At 38.9% G+C, this 13,692-nt stretch overlaps 1 protein-coding gene across 2 annotated transcripts in view; it reads left to right on the forward strand.

Annotated features, from left to right (window-relative positions):
• Positions 1 to 319: 319 nt before the first annotated feature.
• LOC128685975 (nucleoprotein TPR-like) overlaps positions 320 to 13,692 on the forward strand; it is a 243,857-nt gene continuing 230,484 nt past the window's right edge. For both annotated transcript variants that reach the window (XM_070083193.1, XM_070083194.1), the window contains exons 1-4: positions 320 to 521; positions 4,165 to 4,348; positions 4,970 to 5,066; positions 12,433 to 12,536. In XM_070083193.1, coding sequence (XP_069939294.1) covers positions 356 to 521; positions 4,165 to 4,348; positions 4,970 to 5,066; positions 12,433 to 12,536 — 551 coding nt within the window. In that variant the 5' untranslated portion in view covers positions 320 to 355. The remainder of the gene's footprint in view (positions 522 to 4,164; positions 4,349 to 4,969; positions 5,067 to 12,432; positions 12,537 to 13,692) is intronic.

Consider the following 13,692-nt stretch of genomic DNA (forward strand, 5'->3'; position numbering starts at 1 on the left):
ATAATAAATATACGAACTTAAAAATGCTTTCCAAAATTTCAGTGTCTTTGTAAAATGCCATACTAGAGCAGAATTTATGTTATATGATCCCTACGAGTTTAGCATATCCTCTGATTAACACAAAATGTAAAACTGAACCTACGATGATCAAATAAAGTAGCTACTCTTTGCTAAAACAAACCCTGCGTGCTTAATGCATTTTAAGCGATGTATGTATAATATTGCTAATAATAATTATGATTAAAGAGCAAAATGTTCCTTAGATTAAATTAAAAAATTCTAGCAGAGGATTTTCAGTTATATTTTAAGAAGACTGCAAGGATCCGGACACTGGTGCTCGGCCACAATAACAAACATGGCGGTAGCGTCTGAAGAAGAGCAGTTTTTTGCTCTTGTTTCTATCGAGGAAAAGAGCCAAATACCAGAAAATTTAGGCAAAAAACTTCAAGATATATGGGCTACGAAACTCACTGAAATTACAAACTTGAAGGTTCAAAATGAAAAGCAAAGACTTAAATCTGGTAAGCAGGCTGCTTAGTCTGGTCGGCATTTTTTTTTTTTTAAATTTGTATTGTACTTGGTGTTTACTTTTAAGAAGAAGTATAGATTTTCACTCGGACTGATAATGGTAGATATGGAGCTAATTTTATATATTATATATATATATGTATATAGAAACAAGTAGTGATATCTGATAAATTTGAGATATTAGAAAAAATTCATACAAACGGTGCTTTGATGCTGGTGAAGGGCTCTTGATCCAAGGGACTAAATCGATCCTCCCTTTCATAGGATCGAATCTGTATGTCTCCCTTTTTTCCAGGCGCTGTGTGACCCTTACGGGTTTAGTATTCCTCTTTCTAAATGTACATGTACAAAATGCAGCTTTGTGTGGGTACCCGTATCTTATATTAGAATGTTAAGAGCGAGGAAAACTTTATTCAAGAGCCTGAATGGAAGTAACCCAGTTTGACTTAATTGGGTTGTCCAAGGTTACTAACTCTCCGGTTGGCTATTGCTATGTTAAATGTTGGTCCTCGGCAAAACTTGGGATTATTTTATTTTATTTTTTTTATGATGCAGCCTATCTACATCATGGAGGGGCATCTGAGCTGTGTTGTTAGTGTCCCGTGGCCTGGTAGGCAACACTCTTGCCTCTTGCACATAGTGTCCGTGGTTCAATACCCGGCTGGGTGGAAATACTGGGCATGTTTCCTTACACCTGTTGTCCCCATTCACCTAGCAAGCAAGTAGGTACTTGGGAGTTAGTCAGCTGGTGTGGTTTGCATCCTGGGGGACAAGATTGAAGGACCCCAATGGAAATAAAACACAGTCCTCGATGATGCACCGACTTTCTTGGGCTATCCCGAACAATTGGGTTGGGCAAATGTTTTGTTAGTGAGATGGATTGTAAAGGACCTGCCTAGTATGGGCCAACAGGCCTGCTGCAGTGGTCCTCCTTCATATGTTCTGTGTTTAAGATCTCATCTTATCAAGATAATGTAAGAGTGATTGATGGTTAAAGTATTTTTTCTCTTTTTTGGGTCACCTTGCTGCATTGGGTGATGGTCAGTGTTAAAAAAAAAATGGCAAAATAATATCTTTATTTTGGTTCAGATGTTGCTTCAGAGCCAATCAGTGGTTAGTATTGAGCCAGTTAATGCCAGGTATGGCAGTTCCATTTCTGCCGATGATAGTGTAGGTTAGATTCTGTTGTTAGGCTGTGTTTGGTTATGTTGGGTTATCATGTAAATGATATGCAATACTGACAAGTTGAAGAGTAAAACATGTGAAACACGAGAATTTTTATTGACAAAATGTTTTGCCTGCACTGTAGGCTTTATCAGTCAAATACAGGGATTTATTACACTCCTTGAGAGATCAACTTTGGTGAAAGATGTAAGTAAATAAAGTGGAGAGGTAGTTTGATTTAATCAGTCCATCACCCTTGGTGCAAGATTATCAGTTTTTTAACCTAAAGCAGAAGCTTGTGGTCCAAAGCTTTTGCACTGAAAGGTGAGGTGTAACAGCTTAGAGCTGTTATCTTTTCTCCAGGAGTGTAAGCCATCCCTGTTTTTGACTGATGAAGCCTCCAGTGCAGGCAAAACATTTTATTAATAAAAATTTCTAGTGTTGCACATGTCTTATTCTTCAACTTTTCAGTATTGTATACCATTTATACGATTCTTGTTTGACATTGGAACATGACGGAATCTGTTTTTCCTAATAACTGTTTAGCATGACCTACTTCCACTAGTAGGCCCAGCTCACCCATGACCTCTCCATCTGCTACACTTCACCTTCCGGTATATAAACCTCTGGCCATCTTCTGCTTTAGGCTAAGAGACTTGGCAGACGATGCACCATCCCCCCAATGAAAAGCAGGGGTGTCACTAGCACGTTAAGAGACCATACAATAAGTGTCAGGGGCCCGAGACTGTTCAACTGCCTCCCAGCACACATAAGGGGGATTACCAACAGACCCCTGGCAGTCTTGAAGCTGGCACTGGATAAGCACCTAAAGTCAGTTCCGGATCAGCCGGGCTGTGGCTCGTACGTTGGTTTGCGTGCAGCCAGCAGCAACAGCCTGGTTGATCAGGCTCTGATCCACCGGGAGGCCTGGTCACAGACCGGGCCGCGGGGGCGTTGACCCCCGGAACTCTCTCCAGGTAAACACTGAAGGTGACGGACTAATTATATCAGACTTCCACCATTTTTGTCAACTTCATCTTCCACCAAAGCTAAATTCTCCACGAGTGTAATCCATTCCTGTATTTGACTAATGATGCTTGCAGCTCAGACAAAATGTTTCTTCTTACTCTTCATCTTGTTTGGTTATGTTAGATTTTCCCAGTTGTATAACATAGTACTATCTTTGTTACTAATCTCACTTTGTTGTATATTTTATACTGTATATTTTATTGCCAATATACATCGAGGACCAACATTCAGTTATATAAAATGGTGTTTACTTGAAGGAGTTTGAGATACCTTAGTTACTTTGCTGTGGGTTATTCAAACAGGTCTGTATTTACCATACTGTGGTATCATTCACTCTCCTGTGTATGGTAATAGATTTTCCACTAGGTAGGTATATATGTTTACCTGGAGAGGGTTTCGGGGATCAACGCCCCTGCGGCCCGGTCTGAGACCAGGCCTCATGGTGGATCAGGGTCTGATCAACCAGGCTGTTACTGCTGGCCGCACGCAAGCTGACGTATGAACCACAGCCCGGTTGGTCAGGTACTGACTTTAGGTGCCTGTCCAGTGCCTTCTTGAAGACAGCCAGGGGTCTATTGGTAATCCCCCTTATGTATGCTGGGAGGCAATTGAACAGTCTTGGGCCCCCAGACACTTATTGTGTCGTCTCTCAGTGTACTTGTGGCACCCCTGCTTTTCATCGGGGTAATGTTGCATCTCCTGCCGAGTCTTTTGCTTTCATATGGAGTGATTTTTGTGTGCAAGTTTGGTACCAATCCCTCCAGGACCTTCCAAGTGTATATTATCATGCATCTCTCTTGCTTGCATTCGAGGGAATACAGATCAAGGACCTTCAATCGTTCCCAGTAGTTTAGGTGCCTTATCGCACTTATGTGTGCCGTGAAAGTTCTTTGTACACTACAGGTCTGCAATGTCGCCAGCCTTGAAGGGGGCCGTTAGTGTACAGCAGTATTCCAGCCTAGAGAGCACAAGCGATTTGAAGAGAATCATCATGGGCTTGGCATCCCTAGTTTAAAAGTTTCCCAGCCAGTTTTAAGGGTGCAAACAAAACCAAAGGCACTATGTATATACTATTTACTGTACCTAATATTGCCACCATCTGTGTACATTTCAAATTCTTGTTCTGGCAGAAGCCTTGTGTGATCAGTGACTAAAATGCGACTTTGTGACATGTTTGTCTCACGCTTTGTCTCGCACTTTATCACACCCAATTACTATTGAATGAAAATGGTGTGTTTGACTTGCACCATGGTGAACATAGTTGCTCTAGTCATGTGACTGCAAGCACTAGTAGACATTTATTGAGAGATTCATCCCTCCCACCCTCTAATACTGATGCAAATATCCCTTTTTTTCCACATGTATTATTTTTAAATGTAACTGATATTTCTATTAAAATACTCTTCAAATTTTTTCTATAATTTTTCATTTTTATTTCCATAGATCAAGAAAAATTTCAGCATGAAAAGGAACTTGTGAGCATACGTGGTCAGCTTGAGGAAGAAACTCGTCTTAAAGAAGAGTCAAATAAACAAAAAGAGAATTTAAAAAACAAATTATTCATTTTAGAGGAGGAGCTACAACAGTCCAAGACAAAAATAAAGGCTTTGACACGTGAGGTGGAACAGTTGAGTAATATACAGAATTCTTTTTAATGTACATAGGAAATATTACATTTGAAAAGGTCCCAAGAATATGTATTTCAAAAAGCAATCTTGGCAATTTATTTATACAGTACTGTCTAAAATGTATATAGAGATTTACAAGGAGAGGTTCCATTATTTTTCAATAAGTGGTCCTTAGATAATGATGTGTAATTGCCATTTTTTTATGTAGCCATGGTCATTGTGTATATAGATGAGTTTTGAAAGTATTAAATACTAGACTGTTTGGGAGAATATGTGCTTGAGAGAAATTAATCTGATGTGAAGACAAGCTGATATAGCTGCACTTGGCTGATAACTTTCCTTTTGAGAAATTTGTAAGAAAAGTTGCAAAAGTTGGTGAAGGAATTTGGGAGGTTGTGCAAAAAAAAGGAAGTTGAAAAGCAAACATAGATGAGATCAAGGTTATGAAGTCTAGGCAATAAAAGATGCAATGGAAATGGCAGATTGGAAAATAAGGGGTATGGAATAAGTGAATTTATAAATAAGCGTATTTATATATTTGGGAGTAAATGTGTCAGTAGATAGATCTGTTGGACTCGAAAGGATATTCTTGAGTTTTCCAACTTGTATATTTAACCTAGGACACAGAATGAGAAAGAAGATGCTTCTACACACTCAGCAGCCATGGCAGGAAGCCTTGAAACCAGAGTTAAGCAAATACAAGATCTACAGGAGCAAGTAGGTTTATTTCACATTTGGTACTGAATAATTTTTACAAGCCTTGAAATGCATTCTTTCTCTAATTATATCCTTGGTAATTTTGTATAAATTTTACTGAATTTATTTAGCATCTTGATCTACTTTTGGAATATTATGAAAGCTTTTGAGACAGAGGTTTCTCTGCTATATATTTCATAGTTTTGGAGTTACCGCAAAAGAGCTCCTGTTGTGTATTTTATTAACCCTTAAACTGTCCAAATGTAGATCTGTAAACCATACCATGGACCGGGATAGAACCCGCGATCAGAGATTCTCTAAACCCCAGATCGTCACGTTAGCCATGGTGTAGAAATATACCTAGTTGGATGAATCTTATTGTGGCTAGCTGGCCCAGTGGCAAACGCGACGGTCTGGAGTTTTGAGACTAATCGTGGGTTCTATCCCCATCCGTGGTATGGTTTGTTTGCAATTGTGTCATTACGATTTTGCGAGTCATGTTGACGGCTTTGAGGGGACTTGAGCTAGAGTTCGTCACGACCAGGCTAGCTGGAGATTCATCTGTAAAAACTTGCATTTGTGGTCACAGTGGTGCCTATGCTAACCTTCCTATGATGTAGAAATATACCTAGTTGGGTGAATCTTATTGTGGCTAGCTGGCCCAGTGGTTAACGCGACGGTCTGGAGTTTTGAGACTCTGATCGTGGGTTCTATCCCCGTCTGTGGTATGGTTTGTTTGCAATCGTGGCATTACGATTTCGTGAGTCAAGTAGATCTACGTTCGCTCTCATAGCGCTCCTAACGTAGATCTTACTTTTTTTTTTTACATTCTTTCTTCTGGAGAAAATCAAGTTTGGAGCACTACGCGCGCAAATGTAGATCTACGTTTGGACAGTTCAAGGGTTAAATGTAACTCATCAAGAGAAGTACTTGATGCCAGTGAGCTCTTGATCCTAGATGGTGTATATGTATTTTTCTCTTTCTTGGATCAAACATAATTGTCTCTTATTCCCTATGTGCTGTGTGATACTTATTGGTTTAGCACATCCTCCTTATTCTTGTTTTAAAAATAATGTATTTTCTTTGGGTTATAAAAATGTACATTTTCTTTGGTTGCCTTGCTGTGGTGAGAAATGGTTGTTAATGTTAAAAAAGTTATATAACAACAACAATAATAATGAAATGAGTGAAAAGCTGGATGTCTCAGAACTGAGTGAAACTTAGCTAAATGGGGTGGAAGAATTTCAATGGGTAGGATTAAATCCAATCAGATAAGATGTATCTTAGAGAACCAGAACTAAAGGAGGAGGATTAGTGGTAATATTAACCCTTTGAGGGTTTCGGCTGTACTAGTACGGCTTATGACCCAGGGTTTTTGATGTACTAATACACCTAAATTCTAGCGCCCTCAAATCTAGTGGGAGAAAGCTGGTAGGCCTACATATGAAAGAATGGGTCTATGTGGTCAGTGTGCACAGTATAAAAAAAATCCTGCAGCACACAGTGCATAATGAGAAAAAAAAACTTTTTTTTTAATAAAACAGCGACTTTGCACTGTATTTTCGTATGGTATTTATTGTTGTATTCTAGTTTTCTTGGTCTCATTTTATAGAATGGAAGACATATTACAGAAATTGAGATGATTTTGACTGGTTTTACAATGAAAAGTACCTTGAAATTGAGCTCAAAGTAGCAGATATGTTCGAGTTTTACCAAAGTTCAAAAGTAAACAAATCGTGCCAAGGTTCCAATGCACGTCAACTGGTGAATCTGATATTCTTTCGCAAGTGCGCCAATATTATTTATACCGTTTTTTACACTAATGCAGTAGTCTGCATAACAGTAAATCTTCTATTTTTTGTGAGAATAAAAATTCAAAGTTGAAAGCAAAAGAATATAAGAGGGGCCTTGAGACGTGACTAATGAACAGAGGAAATGTCATTTTAATGCCAGGAATGTCTTTCTTGTTTATTCTGGACCCTATTCGGAAATTGGTATCTTTTGAAATTTGTGTGAAATTGGCAAAATTGCTAAATTCTGACCACTGTACTGGATAGTTGAAATTGATAAATGGGTGGTTTCTTGCACTCATTCGATAGAAAAATGGAGTTCTAGCGAAATATTCATGTTTTTTGTCGACTAGTACAGTGGAATTGGCCGAAAATAGGGCTCAAAGTGGGCAAAATCGCCGATGAGTAAACATCGCTGAGACCGCTAACTTCGCGAGAGCATAATTCTGTAAGTTTTCTATCAAATTTCAAACTTTTGGTGTCATTATGATCGGGAAAAGATTCTCTATCTTTTCATAAGAGAAAATTATTTTTTTTTTTAAATTTGGCCGACCCTGAGAACGAGTCTCGGAGAGGGCCTGTCAACCCTCAAAGGGTTAAATCAGCAACTGTGGAACCAAAAGAAGGTCTGTAAGTGTACAAATTAAAGAATTATGTGGATTAGAATAAAGGTGGTATGAGAGATGTGGATTATAGAAAGTGTACACCTGGTGAGGAAGAGGTGTTTGAATATATATGTAGTATTTTTGTATGTACAGTAGACCATTGGATAAAACTCGATCTCTTAACATGTTTTTGCCTTAACATGAATGTGAATATGCAATACTAATCAGTAGGGAAAATGTGTAATGTGCTGGGCTCTTTTCCCTCCATCTCATAGTGGTGAGTATTCAAGGAAGTCCATTGTCTTTCAAGGAATGCCTGCTTAATGTACACAACCTCCCTCGCCTCATTGCTCAATTCATACACGCTCGGTACCATACCTCAGCTACATGCTTCCGTCTATTTCCTGCCACACACTTAGCATCTTACACCCACACAACTTCTCCATGACTCATGAAATCATAATAACATGATTGCAAACATACCACGGAATGGGTAGGGTTTGAACCCATGGTGAGTGAGTCATAAAGTTCCCCCATGTTGGTAATAAGTATACTTAGTTGTTGGTAATAAGTATACTTCTTAGCTGCTAGCTTAATGGCTGCTCCTAGATGAACTTCTTTGACAGAAAGAGAAATACTTTAGTGTATAATTTTGGAGAATGCTTGTAAACACATGGCATGATTTTTCAGCTTTTTTCTAATTAGCACTGTTCTAAACTAATTACTTCTTTTTGTCTGCATTTAAGTGTTGGTTCAAATCTCTTAACATATTTTCTTAGGATTCTCCATTAGTTAGCAATTTTTAATTGAAGTACTGTATATAAATCATTTCTGAAATAAACAAAAGCAATGTACAGTGGAACCTCAAATATCGAACTTAATCCATTCCAGGAGCTAGTTCTAAATTCGAAAAGTCTGAAAATTGAAGCAGTATTTCCCATAAGAAATAATGGAAATACAATTAATCCATTCCAGAAACCCAAAAATATTCACAAAAAAATACATTTTATAGAGATTAATTACAGTTTTACATATACACAAATATTATAGTGTTTTTTTTTTTTTTTCAACAAGTCGGTCGTCTCCCACCGAGGCAGGGTGACCCAAAAAAGAAAGAAAATCCCCAAAAAGAAAATACTTTCATCATCATTCAACACTTTCACCACACTCACACATTATCACTGCTTTTGCAGAGGTGCTCAGAATACAACAGTTTAGAAGCATATACGTATAAAGATACGCAACATATCCCTCCAATTATGTATATAAATATAAAGTAACATTTTTACTTACCTTTATTGAAGATTGGTGATGGCATCTGGAAGATAGGGAGGAGGAGAGAGGGAGTTGGGGTTAGTGTTTGGAATGAGAATCCCCCTCCATGAGGACTTCAGGTAAAGCCCTCTCTGGGGTTACTTGCCTTCTCTGTCTTTTAATGCCACTAGGACCAGCTTGAGAGTCACTGGACCCGTCTCACAAAATAACTGTCCACAGTCCTCTGTTTCTGGCGCCTCTTTAACATTTCCCTAAAATGGGACATGGTTCTGTCACTGAACTGGTTCCAGGAGTTTTCTGTACCAGATCGGCATGCAACTTCCTTGCCTTTTCGCAAATAATCGTCTCTGAAACACTATCACCTGCCATCTCTTTATCCTTGATCTACACCAGCAACAACTTTTCAACCTCTTCAACTATTTGTGGTCTTTTTTTTGGTAAGCATATTAACACCTTTCGCAACATCAGCTTCCTTGATTTGTTCTTTCTTTGCCAGGATAGAACTGATGGTCGACTTGTTTTTCCCATACATCCTGGCAAGCTCAGCAAGTCTCATACCACTCTCATACTTCTGTATTATTTCCTTCTTCACATCTATGGTGTTTCTCACTTTCTTTACCACAGGGGTACAACTAGCAAGTTTCTTTGGGCCCATGGTTGCTTATTTCACAGTCCCACAAGAAGAGAGAGGTTAAGAGAGTGGTGAAGCAATGTAAAAAGAGCAAATGAGAGAGTGGGTGAGATGTTATAAACAAATTTTGTTGAAAATAAGAAAAAGTTTTGGAGTGAGATTAACAAGTTAATGAAGTCTAGAGAACAAATGGATTTGTCAGTTAAAAATAGGAGAGGAGAGTTATTAAATGGAGAGTTAGAGGTATTGAGAAGATGGAGGGAATATTTTGAGGAATTGTTGAATGTTGATGAAGATAGGGAAGCTGTGATTTCGTGTATAGGGCAAGGAGGAATAACATCTTGTAGGAGTGAGGAAGAGCCAGTTGTGAGTGTGGGGGAAGTTTGTGAGGCAGTAGGTAAAATGAAAGGGGGTAAGGCAGCTGGGATTGATGGGATGAAGATAGAAATGTTAAAAGCAGGTGGGGATGTAGTTTTGGAGTGGTTGGTGCTATTATTTAATAAATGTATGGAAGAGGGTAAGGTACCTAGGGATTGGCAGAGAGCATGCATAGTTCCTTTGTATAAAGGCAAAGGGGACAAAAGAGAGTGCAAAAATTATAGGGGGATAAGTCTGTTGAGTATACCTGGTAAAGTGTATGGTAGAGTTATGTATTATTGAAAGAATTAAGAGTAAGACGGAGAATAGGATAGCAGATGAACAAGGAGGCTTTAGGAAAGGTAGGGGGTGTGTGGACCAGGTGTCTACAGTGAAACATATAAGTGAACAGTATTTAGATCAGGCTAAAGAGGTTTTTGTGGCATTTATGGATTTAGAAAAGGCGTATGACAGGGTGGATAGGGGGGCAATGTGGCAGATGTATGGTATAGGAGGTAGGTTACTGAAAGTAGTGAAGAGTTTTTACGTGGATAGTGAGGCTCAAGTTAAAGTATATAGGAAAGAGGGAGATTATTTCCCAGTAAAAGTAGGCCTTAGACAAGGATGTGTGATGTCACCGTGGTTGTTCAGTATATTTATAGATGGGTTGTAAGAGAAGTAAATGCGAGGGTCTTGGCAAGAGGTGTGGAGTTAAAAGATAAAGAATCACACACAAAGTGGGAGTTGTCACAGTTGCTCTTTGCTGATGACACTGTGCTCTTGGGTGATTCTGAAGAGAAGTTGCAGAGATTGGTGGATGAATTTGGTAGCGTATGTAAAAGAAGAAAATTGAAAGTGAATACAGGAAAGAGTAAGGTTATGAGGATAACAAAAAGATTAGGTGATGAAAGATTGGATATCAGATTGGAGGGAGAGAGTATGGAGGAGGTGAATGTATTCAGATATTTGGGAGTGGACATGTCAGCGGATAGGTCTATGAAAGATGAGGTGAATCATAGAATTGATGAGGGGAAAAGGGTGAGCGGTGCACTTTGGAGTCTGGAGACAAAGAACTTTGTCCTTGGAAGCAAAGAGGGGAGTGTATGAGAGTATAGTTTTACCAAGACTCCTGTATGGGTGTGAAGCATGGGTGATGAATGATGCAGCGAGGAGAAGGCTGGAGGCAGTGGAGATGTCATTCCTGAGGGCAATGTGTGGTGTGAATATAATGCAGAGAATTCGTAGTTTGGAAGTTAGGAGGAGGTGCGGGATTGCCAAAACTGTTGTCTAGAGGGCTGAGGAAGGATTGTTGAGGTGGTTTGGACATGTAGAGAGAATGGAGCGAAACAGAATGACTTCAAGAGTGTATCAGTCTGTAGTGGAAGGAAGGCGGGGTAGGGGTCGGCCTAGGAAAGGTTGGAGGGAGGGGGTAAAGGAGGTTTTGTGTGCGAGGGGCTTGGACTTCCAGCGGGCATGCGTGAGCGTGTTTGATAGGAGTGAATGGAGACAAATGGTTTTTAATACTTGATGTGCTGTTGGAGTGTGAGTAAAGTAACATTTATGAAGGGATTCAGGGAAACCGGCAGGCCGGACTTGAGTCCTGGAGATGGGAAGTACAGTGCCTGCACTCTGAAGGAGGGGTGTTAATGTTGCCGTTTAAAAACTGTAGTTTAAAGCACCCTTCTGGCAAGACAGTGATGGAGTGAATGATGGTGAAAGTTTTTCTTTTTCGGGCCACCCTGCCTTCGTGGGAATCGGCCAGTGTGTTAATAAAAAAAAAAAATACAGAGAAAGGGGTTACTAGCCCATTGTTCCCAGCATTTTAGTTGACTTTTACAACATGCATGTCTTACAGAGGAAAGATTCTTATTCCACTTCCCTGTGGATATAAAAGAAAAAGCAATAAGAACAAGAACTGTTAAGATAAAATCAAAGAAAACTGAGATGCGTGTCTATGCATGAATGTGTACATGTATGTGTAGTGTGACCTAAGTGTAAGTAGAAGTAGCAAGACGTTCCTGAAATCTTACATGTTTATGAGACAGAAAAAAGACACCAGCAATTATACCATCATGTAAAACAATTACAGGCTTTCGATTTACACTCACTTGGCAGGATCTCCCTGGGTGGTTGTTGTCTACCAACCTGCTACCTAGGATTTAGTTTTTGGGACCTGACGAGCTGTTGGAGTATGAGCAGGGTAATATTTAGTTAAGAGATTCAGGAAAACCGGTTAATTTTATATAGCCGGACTTTAGTCCTGGAAATGGAAAGTACGATGCCTGCACTCTAAAGGAGGGGTTTGGGATATTGGCAGTTTGGAGAGATATATTGTGTATTTTTATACGTATATACTTCTAAACTGTTGTATTCTGGGCACCTCTGCAAAAACAGTGATTATGTGTGAGTGAGGTGAAAGTGTTGAATGACGATGAAAGTATTTTCTTTTTGGGGATTTTCTTTCGCTTTGGTTCACCCTGCCTCGGTGGGAGACTGCCGACTTGTTGAAAAAAAAAAAGCTTCTAAACTGTTGTATCTGGGTGCCTCTGCAAAAACAGTGATTATGTATGAGTGAGGTGAAGGTGTTGAATGATGATGAAAGTATTTTCTTTTTGGGGATTTTCTTTTTGGTCACCCTGCCTCGGTGGGAGACGACCGACTTGTTGAAAAAAAAAAATTAAGATTTTTTCCTACATGTACGTATTTTAATAAAAATACGTACTTTACAGGTGCACAAACTGACAGAACAGTTGAGTGAGACCACACGAGCAAAGTGTGAAGCTGTTATTCAAGCAGAAGAAGCAAATAGTCGTGAAATGCAGCTTAAGTACAGGTCAGTTGATCAAGTTTGTGCGTTAGTTGTTGTCATGGTTGTAACTACGTATCTGGAGCTGCAGGAGCAGATCTATTCCTGTGGTGTCTTGTCTTCAGTAATATATTTATCATGTAATTTTTAAAAATTTTGAATGATTGTAGCACTTGCTACTCATACCTATTTCAATTTATTCCGTTCTTCTGTTAATTTAATTGTTACAAAAAAATTTCCCAGTCTTCCTTCAGCTTCAGTTATTCTTAATTTATATCAGTGACCTCTTGTTTTCTCTATTGAAGAGACTAAAAAATTATTTTCATGTTCTTTTGTAACTTCATATGTTATAATGTCTCCTAGATCCCCTTTTTTACTTCCAAAATTTTGTCACAGCTATATTCTTTGTGGTCTGATTTATGCTTTATTTCATTCATCATGCATCTGTCACTACAAATACAGTGGTACCTCAAGATAAGAACTTAATTCGTTCCAGAAGGCTGTTCTAGTGCCGATACCGAACGAATTTATTCCCATAAGAAATAATGTAGATTAGATTAATCTGTTTCAGACCCCCCCAAAAATATGCTTACAAAAGCACTTACATAAATACACTTATATAATTGTTCGAGTTTTGAGCTGTTCATATACCAAAGTACCACTGTACTCAGTTTACCCAAATAATTTTTTAGCCCTTTCAGGGTTTCGGCCGTACTAGTACGGCTTACGCACCAGTGTCCATGACGTACTAGTACGCCTAAATTCTGGTGCCCTCAAATCTAGTGAGAGAAAGCTGGTAGGCCTACATATGAAAGAATGGGTCTATGTGGTCAGTGTGCGCAGTATAAAAAAAATCCTGCAGCACACAGTGCGTAATGAGAAAAAAAAAAACTTTGACCCTGTTTTTGGATTAAAACAGCGACTTTGCACTGTATTTTCGTATGGTATTTATTGTTGTATTCTAGTTTTCCTGGTCTCATTTTATAGAATGGAAGACATATTACAGAAATTGAGATGATTTTGACTGGTTTTACAATAAAAACTACCTTGAAATTGAGCTCAAATTAGCAGAAATGTTCGATTTTTACCAAAGTTCAAAAGTTTACAAATCATGCTATGCGTCCAATACACGTCAACTGGTGAGTCTAATATTCTTTCACAAGTGCGCTGATATTATTTATAC

Source organism: Cherax quadricarinatus, chromosome 9, assembly GCF_038502225.1.
Source record: "Cherax quadricarinatus isolate ZL_2023a chromosome 9, ASM3850222v1, whole genome shotgun sequence".
In the NCBI taxonomy this organism is placed as follows: domain Eukaryota; kingdom Metazoa; phylum Arthropoda; class Malacostraca; order Decapoda; family Parastacidae; genus Cherax; species Cherax quadricarinatus.